At 36.8% G+C, this 24,448-nt stretch overlaps 1 protein-coding gene across 1 annotated transcript in view; it reads left to right on the plus strand.

The window, feature by feature from the left end:
- The window catches only part of DNAJC10 (DnaJ heat shock protein family (Hsp40) member C10), a 36,432-nt gene that overhangs the window by 435 nt on the left and 11,549 nt on the right, over positions 1-24,448 (plus strand). Inside the window, exons 2-16 of the mRNA XM_028140864.2 lie at positions 1,350-1,698; positions 3,048-3,213; positions 5,134-5,184; positions 6,796-6,878; positions 7,113-7,244; positions 8,218-8,311; positions 9,392-9,469; positions 11,278-11,321; positions 11,788-11,925; positions 16,425-16,514; positions 17,114-17,227; positions 17,687-17,801; positions 20,519-20,646; positions 20,932-21,048; positions 23,638-23,739. Coding sequence (XP_027996665.2) covers positions 1,495-1,698; positions 3,048-3,213; positions 5,134-5,184; positions 6,796-6,878; positions 7,113-7,244; positions 8,218-8,311; positions 9,392-9,469; positions 11,278-11,321; positions 11,788-11,925; positions 16,425-16,514; positions 17,114-17,227; positions 17,687-17,801; positions 20,519-20,646; positions 20,932-21,048; positions 23,638-23,739 — 1,656 coding nt within the window. The 5' untranslated portion in view covers positions 1,350-1,494. The remainder of the gene's footprint in view (positions 1-1,349; positions 1,699-3,047; positions 3,214-5,133; positions 5,185-6,795; positions 6,879-7,112; positions 7,245-8,217; positions 8,312-9,391; positions 9,470-11,277; positions 11,322-11,787; positions 11,926-16,424; positions 16,515-17,113; positions 17,228-17,686; positions 17,802-20,518; positions 20,647-20,931; positions 21,049-23,637; positions 23,740-24,448) is intronic.

Raw genomic sequence — 24,448 nt, forward strand, 5'->3', positions numbered from 1 at the left:
CCGCCAGCGGCTCCCCACTCCTTGCTCCGGGTGCTCACGTTAGCGTCAGTGACTCGGGCTCCTTTCTGCCTTTCCTGGCCCGAGGCTTCACACACCAGCAGCGGGGGACCGTCCCCGGAACCCATTGTCTCCATCTTCCCCCTCTCCTCGCCTGCCGTCCGGAGCGGTAGCTGCCAGGAGGCGGGCGGGCGGGCGGGCGGCCTCCACCTGCAGCCTCCGCCTGCCCCGCCGTCACACCCCGCGGGGGACGGCGGGGCTGGGAACGCCGCTGGGGTGGCGTCTGAGGATGGGGTCTCTGTTTTTCCCCCGAACCGCGGGGTTCCAGTGTGGATATCTGTTCATACACATCACGGTGTTTTACAAAGGTCTTTTTTGGGGGACATGGAAAGGAGGGGTTAGGAATGATGCACAGGTTAGGACAAAACTTGTAAGTGGACCTTTAGGATGAAACGAAGGAAGAACCTGAGAATGCCTAGGAAAGTTAGCTTTTCCTAAGCATTGTGAGATCTTTGGAAGCAAAGGATGCAAGTTTAAATGTGATTCTGACCTTATTTTTCCCCCTACACAAGTGAGCCTGTCTAAGTAACTGATTCCCTTCTTTTTCCGTTTGTGTTTCTACCAAACGTAAACTTGGCAATGAAGTTACACTGTTCGCTTGTCGTTGTTCTTCTTCTACTTTTATGAAATAGTTTCTACTTAACATGTCATGTAAGCACCTTCTGAGAAAACTCGGAAGAAAACGGCCTGCTTATGTTAAGTAGTAAAAATTATAACAGTAAAAATGCACTGCCATTTTTAGAAGGGTTTTGTGAAAAACAGACCCTCTCTGGAAGGCACCTGTCCTTCTTCCTAGTCCCCCTCCCCCACCCAAAGGATATTCCCTACAGCTGAAATCTGATTGAAATGAAAACTGGATAGCGTTAAAGATGTGAAGAGGTAGCCAAAAAGGAAGTGGTATTACAAAAGGGCAAAGCTTAGAGCAGGGCAGAAGAAGGAAGGAAACAGTCCCCTCATTACCCCCCTCTCCCCCCCACCCCACCCCACCCCTCCTTGTTTTCTGGTGCTGAACAGAACAAATTGCTGAGCTTATAAAATGTTCTGGCTAGCTACAACCACACGCTAGCTTTCACCTTGTACCTGCTATCTCTTGGGTGATTTCACAAATCTGGATACCTGGATGTGGAAGCAGCAAAAGGGGCCCCAAAATAATAGATCCCGGGGCACTCCCTCTGATTCACTATTTAATGGAGATTGTGTTGCTAACCATGTTATTTAATAAGTAGTGTTATTGCTGGGTTTGGGGTTGTTGTTTTTTAATGTATTTTAACTACTTGGTTTCCTCTCTTTAGATTAACAATTCGGGAGACAATTTTATGATCTTGAGTCACCCGTGGAGTAATGTGGACAGAAGTTCTCAACCTTGCATGTTCTATCAGCCGGAACCAGCGGTGTATATTAATGTTCACTTAAATCAGAACTTGTATAAGAAAAAGAATGGGAGTCTGGTTAAATAAAGATGACTATGTTAGAGACTTGAAAAGGGTCATCCTCTGCTTTCTAATAGTGTATATGGCTGTGTTAGTGGACACAGATCAGGATTTTTACAGTTTACTTGGAGTATCCAAAACTGCAAGCAGTAGAGAAATAAGACAAGCTTTCAAGAAGTTAGCATTGAAGCTTCATCCTGATAAAAACCCGGTAGGTAAAAATTTCTTTTTAAACATAATCTCATTAATGTATATTAGTAACTTTGGGTATCTCCTTAAATTATTTTAAATAATGCGTGCTCAAAATGCTTAAGAACAATCACATGTCAAAAATTGTAATTCAACTTATGTATTAAAAACATAATAAGCAAAAGTCTGTTTAGAACAATATAAAGGCATGTCAGTACCAAAAATGCAATTACCTCCTAATTTGAAAACTAAATTTCCAACAGTTCTATTACAGATGTTAATTTCAAAGCAGACAATGTCTGTGAAGTAGTTTTCTTAGTAAAGTAGGGTAAGATCAAGTATTTTAAAACACTAAAAAAAATTTATTTTCTTAGAAGTTAGAGAGTATGTCTTGGTAAAAATGGCATGCTATTAATAGCATGCTATTACTATTTCACTATTTTCTCCCATGCACAAGTTTAAGACCAGAGTCAGGAAGTATTTTAAGTAAAACTTGAGAACAGCCAAATCCAGTTAATTCTAATCATAAATATTTGATTATGTGTCCCATAATGTAATCTTTTAAAACTGAATTAATTTTAATCGGCTGCTTCCTGTACACCCCCTACTGGGGATCAGCCTGAAATCCAATCCTGGTGTGTGCCTTGACAAGGAGTCAAACTGGTGACTTCCTGGAGTGTAGGCCAATGCTAAATCCACTGAGCCACACTGGCTGGGCTGTATTCTATTTATAGGATTTTTATTTTTCTTGGAAATTTCAGAATGCGATTTTTGTTTGTTACCGTATGAAAAATGGTAGACCTACAAGTAAGTATTATTTGGATGAAAGCATTCTTCAAAAACCAATTATTGAACCAGTAACAAATAAGGACTATTTCCAATCCAGTTTTAAGTTGTTACTCTGATATTAGTTTTTACTTACTAGTAATTATCTGATGAATTGGGGCACATACTTTTTATTTAGTTAATATATTAGTTTTGCCTCAAATAGCAAAATAACCTACAAATTCCTTTGTAATTGTTTTAAGGGCAACAGATAATACTTAACAATACAAAGGATTTTCAAGGGTTCATAAGTTGGCCTTTTCTCAGTTGCATTTCTTTGAAGGAATGACTTACATTGTATAATCACATCTATCAATCAGACTTTTGAGGCATCAGTTCTCATTTTTCTTATATTTTTAAGATTCACGTTCTTTAAAAATCCTTTTTATTTCCACCCATGATAACCCACTTCATATTGTACTACTACTCCTTATTTGAATACCTGTTCTCCCAAAAATCTCGGGATTAAATTAAATTTAGATATAGGTTCTGAAGATATTTGATTGTATATCTGAAATAAGTGTTATATCTAATGTTTTTTAATAGAATAACCCAAATGCACATAGTGATTTTTTAAAAATAAATAGAGCGTATGAAGTACTCAAAGATGAAGATCTGCGGAAAAAGTATGACAAATACGGAGAAAAGGGACTTGCAGATAATCAAGAAGGAGGCCAGTATGAAAGCTGGAATTTTTATCGTTATGATTTTGGTAAGATAATATGATATACCTTATGAAATGATTGTTTTTTATTTAGATACATTTAGAAAATTAATTTCGTTTCACCACTTAGCTTATGGAGTTAATACATTTCACCTTGACTCTTTTTAATGTAACATGGAATTGTAATTCAAAAGGAAAATCAGGTGGTAGCTATTATCTGAACAGATATGAAGGTTTTTGGGTCATAATCTTGTTAAATACTTATAAAATAAGGTTTGCTGTTTAATTTAAAAATACTTACATTAGAAGTTAAATATTGAAGCTTTTCAAGATTTTTAGAACAAGCATCATATTTTCCAAGAAAAGCTAGTTTCTTTTAAGTTTAATAGTGGTCACTTCAGTAGAAATGTCATCTTTAATAATGTTTTACAGTGTTGATAGGAATAAGAAATGAGACAAAAGCAGAGATGGTAAACAAGTTTAAAAAATCAAGGGAAAGCCCAGCTGGCATGGCTCAGTGGTTGAGTGTCAACCTATGAACCAGGGAGTCACGGTTTGATTCCCCGTCAGGGCACATGCCCGGTTGTGGGCTCATTCCCCAGCGAGGGCTGTGTAGGAAGCAGCCAATCAGTCTCTCTCTCATTATTGATGTTTCTCTCTCTCCCTATCCATTCCTCTCTGAAATCAATAAAAATATGTATTTTTTAAAAATCAAGGGAAAGGGAGAGTAAACAGGTATTAAGGCAAGAGGGAGCGTTCAAGTACCTAATGTTTCTCTTAAATCATTAATTAACCTCATATGTAGGCTAAGAATTGAAGTATGCCTTTATATTCAACTAAAGACAATATTTTCAATTTATAGCTATTATATATGTTTCTGAAGACTAACTTTCTTTTCAAAATATTATTTTCAGGTATATTCACTACAGCATGATAGTCTATTTCAGGTGTCAGCAATTTACATTTCACAGTCTAAATCTAGCCTGCCACCTAGTTTTGTAAAGTTTTATTGGATACAGGCATACCTCATCTCATTGGGATTCACAGGTCTTGTGTTTTTTTACAAATTAAAGGCAAGACCCACCACCAGCAAAAAGATTACACCTACCTTTGATCCTGCCTTTATTGTGGTCTGGAACGAAACCACAGTATTTCTGAGTTATTCCCAAACAGTTACGTTCATTTATTTACATATTGTCTATGGCTGCTTTCACACTTCAGGTGCAGGGTTGAGTAGTCGTGACAGAAATTATATTTCCCACAAAGCCTGAAATAGTTACTAACTGGCCTCTATAAAAAAAGTTTGCTGACCCTTGGTCTATATCCATCACTAATATTATTTGGATGTTTCATAATAGTAATGAGAAATTTTGTTGCATTGGTTTTTATTATTGTAAATAAAATTTATATTTACTTAATAAGTTTATCTCTACCTCTGTAAATATTTTAATTATAAAACTTTCAGCCATAGAATATAATTTTAAATGATGCCACTTATTAAAAACATATAATTGAAAAATAAATGAGGTCTGTAGTCTAGTTAACAGTGATGTACCAGTGCCAATTTCCTGGTTTGGATATTGTTCTAAAACTATATAACATCTCACCTAGGGGAAGCTTGGGTAAAAGGTAAATGAGAGTCTGTACAACTACTTTAAAAGAGAAAGTTTTAAAAAAATAATAGGAATTTGCTGTGAAGATAAAATTTTGTGAATATTGGAAACCCAACAAACACACATACCTATGACGGTCCATATCAGAAACTAATATCTCGATCACTCTTTAAATGTACCACCAGCGGTTTTGTGTACTCTTGGTCTCTCAGTTTGTTGCATATTTTTCAACTTTGAGGTTTAGTAATCTGATTTTTGATGATTAAAACAAGAGTAAGTAACCTGTTTTAAATGTGGCAATATACTTTTATGATGAAGTTTTAATTTTATACTTTTTATGAACTTTTAAAATTAGGTATTTATGATGATGATCCTGAAATCATAACATTGGATAGAAGAGAATTTGGTAAGTTTATGGGTATACAGTTACCAACTTTCCTTCCATTGTCTTAATGAACTTTAATGACTTCGCGGTGCAGTAGCTACAATTATTCCTCACATTTTACAGCATCATATGAATTGAAACCTTGGAAGGGGTACTAAGCAATATCCTCAACATCTGTGCATGTGTGTTTGTGTATGATTGACACATTTGAAATTATAATGAACCAAGATAATTTTATTCTACATCATTATTTTCCATATTATTAAAATATTTTTACAACATTTTAGATTATGTTAAGTGAAAAAAAGCCTAAAACAAAATTGTATATGCAGTGTAATAGAAATCATGCAAAAGGCCAAGAACAACTAATAAAATTCTAAATTACACACCTTGTCTATAATGTATGGGTTAACTGTTCTTCTCATAGGCTTTTGTGTCTTGTAATTGAAATGTAGGTGAATATTGAGTCCTACACATGTTACTAATTAACCTAAATCAGTTACACATACTTAGAATAGTATGCATGTTTTGATGTCTTAATATACTTCCTATAACTATGAAACTTTATTTAAAAATTCACTGATTTTGATGTGGAATTATATGGAAACTTTAGCCAAAAGCAAATTGTCTTCACCTTTTTATCTTAAATGTTACATTGTTAAAATTTTTAGATGAATAAATTTTGTTGACTTACATAAGATTACCATATATATAAAAAATAGGAAAATATGCTAATTAACCAGGACACCATAATGGGTAGACTGGACAGGAGGAGGTTATGCACGCAGCGTCGGGGGCGGGGCGGCAGGGGCCTCCACGCACCTGCACTGGGGGAGGGCCTGATCAGCAGAGGCCATGGCTGCTTCAAGGGCCGGAGAGAGAGGCAGGGCCAGACCCGCAGCGGCTGCGGCTGCAGCTGCTGCAGGGCCCAGCGAGGGAGACAGGGCTGAACCGGCAACTCAAGGGTGGGCAGCGCCGTGCGATTTCGAATCACATGCTGGGCTCTGAGTAGATTATAATGTATAATGTATTGTTGGCTAGACATTATGTGGTGTGCAAATCTATTATTTTACAAAATAAGTATTTATGTTTTGAATTGTTAAAAATCTTGATACTTTTCAAATAATGCAGTTTTCCAAGGGAAATGTTTGAAGGCAAAGATTAAATTGAATCTCAGAGTCCTTACTATATCATATAGGCCTCTTATTCCATTCTTTCAGAATTTGAAATAGCTGTCAGAATTGATTGACCCCATGTTTAACTTATGCTGCAGATAGGAGAAGAGCTTAAATCTCCGTTCAGTCTCTTACTGTTTGTCTTTTTCATTTCTCTCATCCATGAGCTTTGGCTGTTGCTTCCTTTCTTTTTACAGCTTCATGGTGAGATGGTATCAAGCAGTTCAAGGCTGCTGCTTGTACAAGTATGGGCTTCGAAGAGTTTCTTTAAAAAGGTATTATTTGACAGTTGAAGTACATTTTCTTATAGAAAAATTTGTACAGAAAATTATTGGTACAGGCAGTATGAAAGATGTATGACTTTCTTTCTTTCTGATCTCAACAAAGATTTTTTAACCAAACTATGCACAAACCTCAGTAAATAGTTCTAAGTTGTTTTGGTTTCATGTACTTTTAGATGCTGCTGTTAATTCTGGAGAACTGTGGTTTGTGAACTTTTACTCCGCAGGATGTTCACACTGCCATGATTTAGCTCCCACAGTATGTATTTTTTACATCCTGATTATTAAAGTTTTATTATTTCTAATCTGTTATTTGAGTTTTTTAATATATTGGGATTTTCCTATTAATAGCAATTATAGCTATCAGTAATAATTATGTATTTTCACATATTTGTGGTTTTATTTGCTAAAAATAGTCTTTAAGTATGTATAGCTTGAAGAATGTCTGAGGGAAGTGGTCAGAGAAATACTTATGTTTCCTTTTTTCTTGTAGTGGAGAGACTTTGCTAAAGAAGTGGATGGATTACTTCGAATTGGAGCCGTTAACTGTGGCGATGATAGAATGCTTTGCCGAATGAAAGGAGTGAACAGTTATCCCAGCCTCTTCATATTTAGGTCTGGAATGGTAAGGGATAAAGTTAGCATTTTTTAAATTTGGGTAACTTTATGATAAGTAAAATACTAGAGAAAATACAGTATGAGAATTTGTAGAATGCTTTGATATTTAAGTTTTATTTTAGGTACTAACTATCTCTAGTGATAATAAACATTTTGAGTATTACGAATACTTTTAGATGCCATTACAGTTGACCTTGGAATAATAACATAGAGGTTAGTGGCGCCTATAAAAAATGCCTGACTGGTGTGGCTCAGTGGTTGAGTGTCGACCTATGAATTAGAGGTCATGGTTTGATTCCTGGTTAGGGCACTTGCCCATCCCCAGTAGGAGATGTGCAGGTGGCAGCTGGTCAATGATTCTCATCATTGATGTTTCTCTCTCCCTCTCCCTTCCTCTCTGATACCAATAAAACAAAAATAATTTTTTTTAAATGTGTGTAACTCAAGTGAGCGCTCTGCATGCACGGATTCCCAATCTCCAGTTGACCCTTCACAGGAGTTTGAACTTCAGACAGTTAAAAACTGAGTGGGCCAATTGAAAAATTCTAAGTATAAGTGGACCCGGGCAGTTCAACCCACATCATTCAATGGTCAAATGATGACTTTCAAAATTAAATGTTCACCAATTTCTGTTTCTATCTTAAAGAACGTAGTATAGCCAATATGTATATTCTACTTTATAGTCTACAAAGTATTCTTAGGTATTGTCTCATTGAATATAAAATTCTGATGTCCCTTTTTCCCCCAGTTTTAAGTGATAAAACTGAAACAAAAATCATTATAAATAGTATTACTAAAAATGTCTTCCTTGAAATCTATACAATCAAGATTTTCAGCATATCAGTTGGAAATACATTGTACATTTAAGAAACAGATCTTACTGTATTTTTAAAAATAATGTAGAATCAAAAGTATTATTTTTAGTGATATTTTAAAAGAAAAAGTAAAGCATGTTTCCCTTTTTATTAAAAAACCAATAGGCTGCAGTGAAATACCATGGTGACAGATCGAAGGACAGTTTAGTGAGCTTCGCCATGCAGCATGTCAGAAGCACAGTGACAGAATTGTGGGCAGGTAATTTTATTTTCTTAATTTGCTTGATTTTTAAGGCTACTTTGAAATTTATATTTTAAGTTTTTCAGTGGCAGTATTAATATTTTGGTCATAATATTGAAATTTTAAAATACTTTTTTGATGCTTTTAGAAGGGAATTGTGTCTTTTGTTCTGACCACTACTAAATAGTAGGCATTTAACAAATGAATTATATGTGTACAGAAACTAAAGCAATTAAGATATGGGAAATAGATATGAGGTGGGGCTAGAGGAAAAGGCAAATTTCAAAGTGCAACTAAATGTTTAGCAAACCAAGTGTTTTATTGCTTTCATAAGTATACTATATCGGGCAGTAAACTCATGCCTATCCAGTTTAATTTTAAAGTTTAAAAACTCTTCTAATATTAGGCTTTTAATTCTTCAATGTCTTTAGATGGGTTATTTTAACTACTCTGTATTACCCATGAAATGATGGTGTTCACATCTAAAGGGTATTCATTGAATACCAGTTATTGTCTCTGAAACTATGTTCAATACTAGGACTGCAGTGATAAAATAAATAGCCCCTGACTTCAGGGACCTCTTTATTTTAGCAAGAAAGACACTAGCAAACCATTAAAATTCAACATAGTAACTGTTATGCTAAAGGTAAGCTTATGGAAGCATGAAGGATAAGGAAACTCAGGTGGGGAATAGGGGAAGGTTAGTAAATACTTCTGGAACGGGTCAGACCCAATCTGTCATGAAAATGAAGAGGAAGCCTTAAAGGCTCACTGTGTACTTGGGGAACTGGCAGTATTTCATGACTCTTAACAGGAGGATGTGTAATACATTAGTGGCACGGGGGGGAATATAGCTGGCTGAAGGGGTAGATCTTACCAATTTGAGTTTCCTGATGAAATAATGAATTTACATTTTATGTGATGAAAAAAATGGAGCGCTGGTGAATGAATTTTACAAACTCAAGGATTTTTAGAAAATCCTCTACTCAGAATGGATTGGAAGAGGGTGAAATTAGGAGAGGGAAACATAACCATTTAGAAAACTGTTTTAATTATTGAGTAACAAGTGATCAGAAATATGCTTTATTTTCTTTGAAGGAAATTTTGTTAACGCCATACAAACTGCTTTTGCCTCTGGTATTGGCTGGCTGATAACGTTTTGTTCCGAAGGAGGAGGTAATTTATTCATTATTTTGTTACAAAGAAACCGTGACATATAATTTTTAAATGACAATCTTTTTTACTTTTTCAGCTTTATTAAGATATAATTAAATATCATTGTGTAACTTGAAGGTGTTCAACATGTTGATTTGATACACTTACAAAATGATTACCACCATAGCATTAGCTACCATCTCCATATTGTTAAATAATTGCCATTTCATTTTGTAATGAGAACATTTAAGATGTACTCTCTTAGCAACTTTCAAGCATATAATATACTATTGTTAGCTATAAACACTATATGTTGTACATTAGATCCCCAGGACTTGCTAATCTTATAACTGGAAGTATGTACCCTTAGACTAGGTGACCATCTTGAGTATGCTACTATAATTGATTGTTCAGTACTTCAAACTACAATTTATATACAAGGTTATAATTTTTTACTTAAGAAATACTTTTCTTTTATTTTACACATAAAAGGTTTTAAAATTATTAATTTTTTAAAGTATCGTTTATGGTTTCTGTTCAGTGGGCAAGTTTTTCAGCCTAATTATATTCACAGTAAATGGTATGTTCAGATAGTCACAGATGTACATATTTATCAGTTTGAAAAAATAGTCATTTACAGATACAGTCCTCCCAAAATAATTTTTGGAGTTATTGACTTTGCCTCATATTTATGCATATAAATATGTATACTGTTTACCTCGTAACATTATATATTTGAAGATGACAACTTCCTATTTCTAGGAACCTTTCCCTCAGTAGATTAAGTTGAAAATACCCTACCTGTCAAACCACGAACTGTAAAATGTACTTAAGCAATGTGATTGATTAAAAATTGGTCCCAGTATTACAAAATATTCTAATTCAGCCACTGGCATGGCTCGGTGGTTGAGCGTCGACCTATGAACTAGGAGGTCACAGTTCGATTCCGGGTCAGGGCACATGCTCAGGTTGCTGGCTCCATCCCCAGTAGGGAGTATGCAGGAGGCAGCCAATCAATCTCTCATCATTGATGTTTCTGTCTCTTTCTCCCTCTCCCTTTCTCTCTGGAATCAATAAAAATATTTTAAAAGAAAAAATACTCTAATTCATTAATATTTTTTCATATGTTTAATCCCAACATGGATCTTTTCCTGAAACTTCATCTCGCAGCCTTTATGCTGCCATGTTAAGGAGGTATTGCCTTGAAAATAAAATCACCTTTAAATTTAGTCTATCCTTGAGTTTATTCATTTTGGCCTAATGCACAAATTTTTGTCCATTTACACATGAAAAAAACTTTTAAAACTAGAGATTTTACATATCTCTGTACGCTCTGTGATGCTACAGCTCCCTTCAAAGTGATCTCATTTAGTGTTAGTATTCATATTTACAGAACTTTTATAAAAATAATGAAGAGGCTATTTTATCTTATTTTAAGGATTTTTTACATATTTTTATCAAAAAAAGTTTATTACATTTTATTTCTCCAAAATTGTGAGATATCTTAGGTAAAGGGGATTATTGATCAGAGAAATTTGAGAGTAAGAGCCTAAAGGAATGCTTGAGAGAAAATTACTCCTTTTCTCTTTAGCTGGAAATCCTGGGAATCTTAGGGGAAGGAATAAAAGAATGAGTGAGTGAATGCGAGTGAGTGGTAATGTGTTGTGTGTGTAGAATGAAACTTTGATCGCAGTAGTTATCTAAAGATTTCAGTATTTACCAATAGAGCTCAAATAATTGCCTTAGAATCAGCATGATAGCTTTGTGGAAAGGCAATGAAAGTATACACTCAATAGAGCTGAAATTGCTTGCTATTTTTTTCCTTGCAGATTGTTTGACTTCACAGACACGTCTCAGGCTTAGTGGCATGTTGGTAAGCATGAATTATTTTGTAAGACTACTAGCATATAGCCATGTCAACAAAACAAACAAACAAACAAAAACAGACACATTTAAAAATGTATTCCAGATATTGTCTTTGGTAGTTTTTTGAACATTTAACTTGCTTATTTGTAACCTTTCTTATTTTTTGATAAATGTAGTCATAGTTGTGGGTTTCTAATAATGAACTGTGTTCAGTAAATTTTGGCATGTGGTGCTTTCATTGTCATTCACTGCTAAGTATTCTTTAATTATGAAGTCCTTTTTAACCAAAGAGTTATATATTAGTGTTTTTATCATTTCCAAACTTTATTGTTTTGTTTGTTATTTAGTTAGCTCTCATCATATAATGGTTGGGGAAATAGTCTTTGTTTTTGATACTTTGTTGTTGAAGTTCCCTTTGTGAGGAAACTTGGTCTTCCACTTGACCTATGTTTTTATTGTTGTTTCTATTTTAGGATGGTCTTGTTAATGTAGGATGGATGGACTGTGCCACCCAGGCCAACCTTTGTACAAGTTTGGATATAACAACAAGTTCTACTGCCTATTTTCCTCCTGGAGCCACTTTAAATAACAAAGAGAAAAGCAATGTTTTGGTATGAATCATTTTCATTTCTTTGAATGCACACACTTAAATATGTTGTTTGTAACCAAAGAGTAAGAAAATGAATCAGTTTATATCATCTGAATGTGGAACGTTTAATAATCTAGAACAAATTTAATTTCTGGGATTCTGTTTAATACATTCTTCCATTTGTAAAGTCTGCTATAAGAATTATTTTTAACTGGCATAAACTATTTTTGAACCCCAAAGGTATGGAGTACATTCTTAGGTTAAATGAATTTTCATTAGTTTCCATTTATTTATATATTTTCTAATGTTAAAATACAGATCATTGGTCGGTTCGGCTGGAACCGGCATCTATTTTTTTTAAGCACCCTGTTAGATTCTGGTATAAACTCGGTGTGGAGATCTACTGGTATGGTTCACCTCCCTAATTTTAAGAATGAGGAACTGAGGGTCAAGCTAGTTATCAAGGAGTTGGGATAAATAATGGGATATCAGACAAGTTTCTAAAAAACTCCAAAAGAAAAGACTCAAATAAAAAACGAACTTCCTTTAGTTTTCTTTTCTGTAAATTCTTTTTTTGATGTTGATAAACAGACAATATTCGTTACAGAAATTCATATATAGTAAAGAAATGTTTAAAAAAAGATGCAAAATTCACTGAAACCAAATCACCAATAGACCAGTACCGTCAAATTTTGGTGAATATCCTTCCAGATCTCTGCTTAGATGTGCATACAATTAGGACTTGGTGCTGATGACTCTTCGGTTTTATCTGTGGCCTAGGTCTCTGCCCTCCACTCCAGACTGCATTCTACTTCCTATTCAGCATCTCTCCTGGGATATTACTTGGATGTCTGCAACTATACTCCTGATAGTCTCTAATAATATTAATCTGCTCTACCCCCAGTTTGCCCCATCTCAGTTGATGAAATATAAGTGTAATATATATGGTACTTACATGCCATACACACACACAGAGGTGGGCAAAAGTAGGTTTACAGTTGTAATGCAAATAATACAATAATTAACAAATAATATAAGAGTAAACTATGTTTTGCATAGTCACAACTGTAAACCCACTTCTGCCCACCCCTGTGTATATATAATCATTATCAACAATCCCTGAATAGTAATTCATTGACTAAAGGTGACATACTTAGATTAATCATTCCTCTCTTAATAGATATTTAAGTTGTTTCTACTTTTGATGATTATAAGCAGTGTAATAAACAATCTTGTTCATCTTTTTACACTTCCTCAATTATCTGTTTAGAATGAGATAGCTGCAGCAAGTTAAATTCCATTCATGTTGCCAAACTGCCCTACAGAAATTTGTTTAACTCTGTGACATCAGTTCATGACGTTTGCCTATACCCTGGCCAACAGTTAATATAGGGTCTTACCTTCAGTAACATGCAACCTCATATTTTAGTGAGATCTTTGGGATTTTTTTATATAAACTGCAAGCTCAGATGCAATCTTAGAAAACATAAATGAGTCATACTGGAAATGTAATGACCATAAATGCTTTTATCCCTCCTAAAAGCATTTACGTTTTAAAAAATATAAGACACGATGCCAGCTAAAGATGTCTGGAAGGTGAAATTTAGAGACTGGACAGTATCCTTTTATATATACAACTACCAAGTTTTACACCAAGACAGACAGGTTTATAATGAGTTTCTAGTGTATTCATCACTTACATATTTACCAGAGGCCCACTGCACAAAATTCGTGCCTGGGTAGGGTCCCCAACAGCTGCCAGCCACCAGTTGGGGCCTTCCTTCGTTCCACACCGCCCCCTGGTGGTCTGCGCACATCATAGCAAGCGATGGAACTCCCAGTCGGTTAAACTCCCGAGGGGACACTTTGCATATTAGGCTTTTATATATATACTAGAGTCCGGGTGCACAAAATTTGTGCAGGGGAGGGGGTCCCCCTCAGCCTGGCCTGCATCCTCTCCAATCTGGGATCCCTTTCACAATCTAGGACCGCTGGCTCTTAACCGCTCTCCTGCCTGCCTGATCACCCCTAACCACTCGGCTGCCTGCCTGATCGTCCCTAACTGCTTGCCTGCCTATCTTATCGCCCCTACTTTGCCCCCCTGCCAGCCTGGTCGCCCCTACCTTGCCCCCCTGCCAGCCTGATCAACCCTAACTTGCTCCCCTGCCGGCCTGATCACCCCTACCTTGCCCCCTGCTGGCCTCATTGACCCTAACTTCCCCCCCTGCTGGCCTCATCGCCCCTAACTTGCCCCCCTGCTGGCCTCATCGCCCCTAACTTGCCCCCCTGCCAGCCTCATCGACCCTAACTTGCCCCGTGCTGGCCTGATGGCTCCTAACTTGCTCCCCTGCCAGCCTGATCACCCCTAACCACCTCTGCCTCAGCCCCCCACCTAAGCTGCAGTCTGGCCTCCCTCTGCAGGAGGCAACCTGGCAGATCAAGGGAAGGCGCTGCCCCCGTTACCCTGCTGCTGCTGCCATTGCCAGCCTGAGCCTGGCCCTTCGCAGTCGCGCCTCGGCCTTCACAGCTGCTGCGGCTTTGTCCAGAAGGTCATCCGGCAGACGTCTGCCCTAATTAGCGTATTACCCTTTTATTGGTATAGACTAGGGGCCCAGTGCATGAATTCGTGCACCTTGAAAGGAACTGTGGGCCACCAGGCTGCGGTGGGCACAGGGGCAGGTCTCAGTCCATCTTCTGCGCCCCCACCAAGCCCCTCCAGCCGTGGCCCCCGGTCCTGTCTGCCAGCAGCCCCGCTCCCACCACCGCTGCTTCCACGCACTGACGGCGCTGGCCCCGCTTGCACCCGCTTATGGCCCGGAGCCATTGAGGCTGGCACCATCAGCAGGTGCGAGCAGTGGCTGCTGCCCCAATTGCCCCTCAGGAGCAGGGGAAGTGATGAAGCCCTCAGGGGCAATTGGGGCTAGCAGCCACCGCTCGCACCTGCTGATGGCGCCGAGCGGTCGGGACCAGCGCTGGGCACCGGCATTGGGTGCGAACAGTGGCTCTAGTGCCGGCAGCAGGTGTGAGCGGGGCCAGCGCTGACAGGAGGTGCGACCGCCGGGCGGGACTGTGGCACATGGGGGAGCAAAGAATTTCAGTAACCACCAGAGGCTCACCCCGATGACAGTGACTGGCGCCCCACCTTGGTCTGGCACCCCCACTCAACTGCTCCACCATCCCACTGCAGCTGATGCCCGCCATGGTCCCTGCGCGCCCCCTGGTGGTCAACGCACATCATAGCGACCAGTTGTTTGTTCAGTTGTTTGGTTGTTTGGTTCCACTGTTTGGTCTATTTGCATTTTATGGTTTTATAGATATAGATAAGATAAGCTGCAATAGAAGTATTTTTAGTGAAATCTTCATAATGAATGTGACAAGAGTGAAGGAGCTGTAGTACAGAGGCATGAAAGAATTCTGTTTTCGCCTCTTAAGGCCTTTGGTAACAAAGTATTTCAAATAGTGCTTTAAGAATATTTATGCTGTAGATTAAAAAAAAAAAAAAAGCAGAAAAATTTCCAGGGGGCGAAACTGACTTTGCTTTTCTTATTCCCATTGTTTCGTATCAAGCACAATTAAGCTGTGAATACAGTGGTAGTTCTTACAAGTTTCAATGGAGTTTTAGATCTTTCAAGTAGTATTTGAATTGTCAAACATGGATGGTTTTTAATTAAATATATATTAAACTATTTTGTAGACCCATATACATTTTCTTGATATTACCACTGCTGCACTCTTTATAGTACCAGCTGCTTCATTGAGGATTAGACCACCAGATAGTTCTGTGAGAAAAATATGCTAAGGATGAAATATGGGCAGAAGTAAAGGAGATGTGTTACAAGGGAGGTGTGCCTTCTTCGGTTATTTGTTTGTGTTTTCAATGAGACCTAGATCTAAAACATATTTAAAATAAGATCTTTACCAGTATAGTTTACTCTGCAAAACTCATAGGTAGTTTGGTTTTTTGGACATCTGAAAACCTCTATAATAAGGTGCCTTTTCATTTTCTAGTTATAAGTTCTTATCTTAATTCCTATTAATTATTGGTTGGGGTATGAAGTGTCATGGATCATCAAATACTCAACATCAAATTGTGTTTTAACAATTCTTAAATAATGGGTAAAGCATTGGCATTCTGTATGAAGCATGGTTAGCATTAACATTGAACTGAACATAAGATAGCACTTTCCTCATGATGCAGTTACTCCAGGTGTTGTGGGGATTGTTGTAGAACACACAGAACAGTTAATAGGCAGTTCCAGGCAACAAAACACCTAATAATGAAATTTGTTTTACATAACTTTAAATAAAAAAACAGCCCAGTTATATAATTTTTAATAATTGCCAAAATATAATACTTGTTTTTTAAAAAAGATAACATTTAGAATAAATAGCTTGAAAACTATTTAACTTCTGTGACTTTTTTCCTTAAAAGTTCTTCTGTGGAAACAACAACAACAAAAAAGACACTAAAGTAAATGGATGTTGACTTTAAAAAATTACAATATGATTCTCTTATTCTAGTTTCTTAATTCATTGGATGCTAAAGAAATATATTTGGAAATAATGCATAATCTTCCAGATTTTGAACTACTTTCGGCAGACACACTAGAGGTAATATTTTTGTAATGATAAATAACGTTGCTAACATTTCAAGTCTTAATATTTTAGCCAACATTTGGTTTATTCATCGCTAGAGAGAAAGTAGTAGTTTCAAAGGATTATATATCAGTCAATTTTAGGTTAAACTCCAGTTGCCGGAGCTGCTGGTGGCACAGGGAGGATCTGTAGTTGTGTAAAACCTAACCAGTCCTAAAGGGCTTCAGGAATGTCATAAAAGCAAGATTTTGATCACAAAGCCACTTTGGATATGATTTGAAACTTTATGTTCTTGCTTATAGAACTATTTATATTATTCACTGAGAAATTAAGAAGCAGCTTCAGAAATACTTAGAGTAGAATAAGCAGTTGTCTACTTTAACATTTTATAATGTAGTGACTTTTATCCTTCTGTAATTTTATATAATTGACTTACATAGCATTATCCCAAATAAACTACAAAATAAGAATATGGATGTGCCTGAATTTTTGACATTATTTTGAAGTAATAGTTAGGATTATTAAAATTAATTATAAGAGAATAAAAAGAAAGATTAGAACTCAGAATTCCCTGTCTCTCACATTTCTTCTTAACTTTTTAAATCACTTTTAAGGATCGTTTGGCTCATCATAGATGGCTCTTATTTTTTCATTTTGGAAAAAATGGAAATTCAAATGATCCTGAGTTGAAGAAACTAAAGACTCTACTTAAAAATGAACATATTCAAGTAAGAAAAATGTATTCTGCCCAGCTTTCTGCTACTATGTTTTCTTATTAATTTAATACATAAAGTTATATTTTAAATAACTAGTTTTCTTCCACAATGTATGAAAATGTCAACCTTTTTCTTTATTATCTGCTTCTGGGGTCTCACATGAAAAGGTTTCTTTCTCCCCCAACCCAAGATTATATAAATATTCTCTACATTTTTAGAAGGGTGGCTTTCTTTATATTATCTTGGAAATTTCTTGTCAGGTTTGTTAACTTTCTAGGAGCTTTTTTTTTTTAATTGTGTTTTAGCGTTAAATGTAAAATAATTATTTCTATCTCTTTTATTTATATCCTATTAACTCCTGTTTAGAAACTGTTGTTAAAGCAATGTCATTTTATGATTACCCTTATAAATATTTAATTGATTGGATAAGATTTCATTTTCATCTAATTAAACCTTCTCTTTTTGCTTTAGATTGGCAAGTTTGACTGTTCCTCTGCACCAGATATCTGTAGCAATCTCTATGTTTTTCAACCATGTCTAGCAGTATTTAAAGGACAAGGAACCAAAGAATATGAAATTCATCATGGTAAGAAGGGGAAAAAATGATAAAAATGTATCCTCATTTTCAAATAGTACAGGCATACTTCAGAGATATTGTGGGTTGGGTTCCAGATCACCACAATAAAACGAATCGTATTCTTTTTGATTGGTGGAGGTTCTTGCCTTCATTTTGTAAAAAATGCAACATCTGTGCCTGGCCAGCATGGCTCAGTGGTTGAGCATAGACCTATGATCCAGGAGGTCACGGTTTGATTCCCGGTCAGGGCACATGCCGGGGTTGTGGCCTCAAATCCCCCGTGTGGGGCGTGAAATTCCAGCCAATCGATGATTCTCATCATTAATGTTTCTCTCTCTCTCTCCCCTTTTCTCTGAAATCAATAAATTAATATATATACTTTTAAAACACAACACCTGTGATGCACAATAAAGCAAAGCCCAATAAAACAAGGTTTGACTATAATTTTTAATTTTACTTTTTACCTTGTATTATATGGACACATGTATAAATAATTTATCTTATTAATAAATTTGTTTCTTGTGAGGAAAGACATTTTTAACTATATTTAGTTATTTTATACTCTTGACTGTTGATCAGTGTTTCAGCAAGAACTGTGGTGACAGGTTAGGCTAGGGAGGAATTTAAGGATCTTGCTTGTTGACCAAAGTAGCACCTAATAGTGTTCATTCCAGTTTGCCAAATGTAGCATCTCAACCATTATGAGTAATTTTCAGACATTCTTTTAGATGTTTCCTCCACTAGACTACCAAGCATCTCCATTGACTGCTTTGTCATCTTCCTTGAATTTATAATCACATTTCTACATTACAGCTTGTTTGGGACTGCAACTCTACATTCATGTAAGCAAAGTTCCAGTTCCTAGGGTTTGGGATGCATCACAGTCTCTCTCCTGAAAAGGTGAAATGTAGCAAGAGACAAGCAAACTTCTAACTATCACAGTGAATAACAGATACTAACATTGTGCCTGTTAAGCCCTGTGTTAGGTGTTAGGAATGCAAAGTTGTAAGACATGGACTTTACTGTAAAGAAGCTTAAAATCTCTAGTACAAGTGAGAAGAAGGAGATCTATAAGCAAATATGAAAACCAGTGTAATAGCCATTATGTATAAATTAATAAAATCAAAGAGACTTTTGCATAGTATAAGTTAAGAAGTGATATTTGAATTCAGGTGATATTTGAATGCTCAATTTCCCAAAGCAAATACAGAAGAATGAGAAGTGAGTCCATTTAGGCCGTAGGAACTGTGTGAACAAAGGCTTGCTTGGCAAGGTAATCCCAGTAGTAACAACAACTGTTTATTCTGTACTTTTTCGATGGCAAACATTTTTCTAAAGGTTTTACATACTTTCGTATTTCCATTTTTTATCTTCACAACAATCCTGCAAGGGAGAAAATTGAGGTTCAGAAAGGCTAATTTTGCCCATGACAAAAACCAGTAACTGGTCAAGTAGATTGTGTATCCAAATACATCTGACTCCAAAGCCTAGGCTTACAGTTCACTAAATGCTACCTCCTTAAAGTGCTAGAAATGACCAGGTTTTAATAATGGAGTTCTGTTCTTTTTTTACCTCTGAAATATTTCTGACTCCTCTTCATTTCTGTGCTTGCTGCATTATTTCAGATCTGCCGAGAACCAATTCCAGCATGTAATAATTACAAGAGTTCCGTCTGAAGGTTGATGGGACTTGGGGGGCTTAACAAGGGTGAGCCACATATGTAATTTACCTGTTGGAAACGGCTAAGGCACTTCCCCCAAACCTGAATAGGATTATTGTTTGCTGCCAGACAGCTCAGGGCATTTTATTGCCTCTGTTGGCCAAACACCTGAACAGCTCTAGGCTATTCCCCAAACTGATAATGCTTCTGTACCCTTTGATACCTTACCCTTTGAAGTAAGGGTAAATTTCCTCCTTGCCTTAGGACAAATTGTGTTAGAATAAAAGCACGGGTCCTTGGTCAAAGTAAGAGTCCTCAGTTCCTTTTAGCTGAAGTTCCTCTGACCCCCAATTCCTTTCAAAACTATCTTTCATCCTTGGACTCCTTCTTAATCATCTACGCACAGCCCCTTTCTCCAGAATGCTGAACCCTTTGTAAGTCTGGGAAAAGAACCAGACTCGCCCAGGCCGTGGTATTTTGTGGAAGAGCCACACTCAAGGGGCCAAAGAGCCGCATGTGGCTCGCGAGCTGCAGTTTGCTGACCACGGCCCTAGAACATCTAAAACATTCTCATGTCACTTTTCTGCCTTGACTGCTGATTTCTTTTAAAATAAAGTTCAGATTTCTTAGCATAGGAGCAATGACTTTGTCTGTTTTGCTCACCACTCTATGTCCAGCACCTAGAATGGTGTCTGGCGTATAGTAGGAACTCAGTATATAGTTGTTAACAGTATACATTCACAATCTGCCTCTGATGGCTCTTTCAGCCTCATCTTTACCCTTCCAAATAATTGTAGCTCCAGCTACTTGTGGATCCATGAAAATACGATGTTCTTTCACTCCTCTGTGCCTCCATATGAAATTTTTCTTCCTCCTGCATTGTAATTATTCCTTCTTGCCCTTCCAAATATAGGGGTGGACAAAAGTAGGTTTATACTTGTGAGTACATGAAACAGAGTTTATTCTTGTATTATTATTTATTAATATATTACTTTCCATACAAACATGTTTTTATAGATAAAAGGCAGGATATGGATTTTAACTTTTCTCTTACTCAATTTCAAAGGGAAGAAGATTCTCTATGATATACTTGCCTTTGCCAAAGAAAGTGTTCATTCTCATGTTACCACACTTGGACCTCAAAATTTTCCTGCCAATGACAAAGAACCATGGCTTGTTGATTTTTTTGCCCCTGTAAGTTATTTTTATCTGTAAAATTCAATATTGTCAGATTTTCTCTTGTTACAGCAAAAAGACATTTTCTAGATAACTTGAACCATGGATACAGTTTGGCTACAACCACATACTGTATCTAAGAGAGCACTGATGTACTTCCCTCTAAGGATTAAGTATATACAAGCATAAGATTTGCAACTAAGTGTGGTTTGTCTTACTTAAATTGCTTGTTGCAAAAATGATGTAAGTTTTTGTTGTTCATTTTATTTGGCTCAGTGCTTATGAATATTTTTTCTTTTGTAGTGGTGTCCACCATGTCGAGCTTTATTGCCAGAGTTACGAAAAGCATCAAAGCATCTTTATGGTCAGCTTAAATTTGGTACACTAGATTGTACAGTTCATGAGGGACTTTGTAACATGGTAAGGCAAAATATTAAAAGTGTTTTCTAATTAATCTGATATTAAAATAATAACCTTTTCAAAAATACATCTACCTTTAGAATAGTAACAAATTGTTTAAACCAATAATTTCAACAAAATTATGATGGATTAAAACATGATAATATATGTAGTTAAATGTAGATATAGTCTTACTTATTAAACTCAGGAAAATATTTAGTTGACTTGATAAAATATACGATTTTTCAATTATTTAAGATCTTTATATTTTTTTAACTTAACATTTCCTTTTGGCAGTCGATAGCTTTATGCTTTGGCTTTCCTTGTAATCGAATAGCTAATAGAAGGAAATTAAAATGAATAAGATATGAGGTTAATTAATATTCACTCTTCAGTTCTAAAAAGTACTAGAATTATATACCTCATGATGAAAGTATGCAATGCCCCCTATAAAATATTCTTGGAAAAAATTTAAATCAAGTCATCAGCTCTATTAGTGTATTGAAGAACAGATTAAGTGACAACATGGGTGTGCAATTTGCAAATCCCAGCATGTAGAGGACTTTATAGGACAAACACCCAGTTTATTGGACACGTTTATTAAAAAGGGAAGAAGATTAAAGACTTAGAAGACGTGCTATTCAACTGTAAGTTTAGTCTTCCTGTGGATGCAGTTTAAGCAAACCATCTGCAAAAACAAAGAGCAAACTGGGGAAATTTGAACTCTGATAGGATATCTAATGATTTTCAGGAATTGTTAATTTTTAGATATGAAAATGATAGTGTGCTTATATTTGGGGGAAATACATGTTTTTAATATACTGAAATATTTCTGAATGAAATGTTAAGTTATCTGGAATTATCTTTAAAATAATCTTGGGATAGGGTAGAGTGGAAGGAAGTATAGAAGAATTAAGAGTAGCCATGAGGCCTGGCCACAGTGGCTCAGTGGTTGAGTGTTGACTCATGAACCAAGAGATCACAGTTTGATTCCTGGTCAGGCACATGCTTAAGTTTCGGCCTTGATCCCCAGTAGGGGACATGCAGAAGGCAGCCAATCAATGCTTCTCTCTCCTCAATGCTTCTGTCTCTATCCCTCTCCCTTCCTCTCTCTCTAAAAAATCAAAAACATATCAAAAAAAAAAGCTGTGAGTAAGTGATTGTTGTAGTCCTGAGAGTACATGAGACTTCATTGTTCTGTTTTTGTGTGTATTTTAAATCAAAATTTATAAAAACTAAAACTTTTTTTAAAAGATAAATGGGCCGAAACCGGTTTGGCTCAGTGGATGGAGCGTCGGCCTGCGGACTGGAGGGTCCCGGGTTCGGTTCTGGTCGGGGGCATGTGCCTTGGTTGCGGGCGCATCCCCGGTAGGGGGTGTACAGGAGGCGGCTGATCGATGTTTCTCTCTCATCGATGTTTCTGGCTCTCTATCCCTCTCCCTTCCTCTCTGTAAAAAATCAATAAAATACATTTAAAAAAAAAAAAGATAAATGGAAGTGAATGTAGGATGAAATGTTTATGGCATCTGTGTGAGAACTAATTTCTCACTCCACACACAAAAACTAAATATAAAAATCAATGAATTTGAATGAATTAGACTACATTAAATGTAAAAACTATTACCAAAGAGACACTATAAAGTTAAGGGAACAGGCTGCACATATAACTGACAAAGCCTTACAGTCCAGAATATTTAAAGACAATAAATCAATTTTTTTTTAATTTTTTGAAAAAAAGTTTACAGACATGGCAAAAGAGAAAATGCAATAAACATAAAAAATGTTCAATTTAAACTAAGTTCAGGGGAGTAAAAAGGGACCAAGCTCATAATTATCCGTGCTCACTTCCCTGCATTTGATGCCTATGGATTTTATGTCTTACTAGCAGCACTGTGCACGAATCTGTGCACCAGTAGCTCTCTGCAGGGCCTGGCCACTCTGCGCCCGCGGCCCAGAGGCCCTGCACAGCCCAGAGGCCCTCCACGGCCAGGGTGGAACGCTTGCCTCGTCACCGTGGCAACGAAGCAAGCATTCCGCCAGGCCACTCACACTACCCACTCTCAGCGGCCACCTTCTCCCTGGGACTAGGAGACTCCGGCAGGGGTGAGAGGACTGGGTGCCACCATCTTTGTGACAGAGTGATGGTTAATTTGCATATTATCCTTTTATTAGATAGGATGGAGTACCTATAAGTGAATCCAGTTCTACAAATTTTGTCCAGGCTAAAATTTTTTTAGTCACCAGCAATTTAGCAATGGGTCTTTTATTTTTTTTATTTTTTTTTAAATATATTTTATTGATTTTTTACAGAGAGGAAGGGAGAGGGACAGAGAGCTAGAAACATCGATGAGAGAGAATCATCGACCAGCTGCCTCCTGCACACCCCCTACCAGGGATGTGCCCGCAGCCAATGTACATGCCCTTGACCGGAATCTAACCTGGGACCATTCAGTCTGCAGACCGACGCTCTATCCATTGAGCCAAACCGGTTTCAGCAGCAATGGGTCTTTTAAATCATATTCCTCAAATAAAGGCAAACTGGTTATAAATTTGAAACAAATTGGTTAAATGTATAAAACCATGTTTAATTTGTCTTCTCATTCTTAACAGTATAACATTCAGGCTTATCCAACAACAGTGGTGTTCAACCAGTCCAATGTTCATGAATATGAAGGCCATCACTCTGCTGAACATATCTTGGAGTTCATAGAGGTATTTAAGTTAATTCTGTAGTATTATAAATTATAGAGGTAATGTAAGTTATTTTAAGTTCATGGCAGTAAATCCTTCTGTGTGTGTGTACTCTTTGTATAAATATTTAATCATGTTTAATAACAGGATTTATTCTCATACCAACACATTATTTTCTGACAAGAAAATGAATTTCTTATATTTTTCTGATGTTTTACTCTTATTATGTACTTACTATAGACTCTAAGAATAAGTCTGTGTTTTGTTTATTATCTGGTTCAGTGCCTTGTACTTAGTGGGCACAACTATTTCTTGAATACATTGAAATTATATTTTCACATAAAGCTTTGCCACCCCCTCTCCATGTTGTCTCAGCTAGAACCACCACAGCTTCTTTTAGGTCCATCCATATAGATGAGATAGGCGTAAACTCAGTATCATCCAGGAAATGTGTGGGTGAGTAAGGGCAGTCTAGACCAACCCCCAGTGGAGGGCCTCTTTCAAGCCTGGGCAGCTGTGCCACACCCGTTATCAGCACAGAAGTGCCCTAGATCTATAGCATCTCCTTTTTCCCCCACTAATAATATTAATTGACTAAAATAGTTAAACGGGTTTCTTAAGAATGAAAAATTTTAGCTTATTATTTATGTAGTGACCATTCTCTGTCCTTTTCTCTCCCTCCTCCTCCAGAATAATAGTTTTTGATTTTGTGTTGTTTTGATTTTTGAGA

Source organism: Eptesicus fuscus, chromosome 11 (genome assembly GCF_027574615.1).
Source record: "Eptesicus fuscus isolate TK198812 chromosome 11, DD_ASM_mEF_20220401, whole genome shotgun sequence".
Classification (NCBI taxonomy): Eukaryota; Metazoa; Chordata; class Mammalia; order Chiroptera; family Vespertilionidae; genus Eptesicus; species Eptesicus fuscus.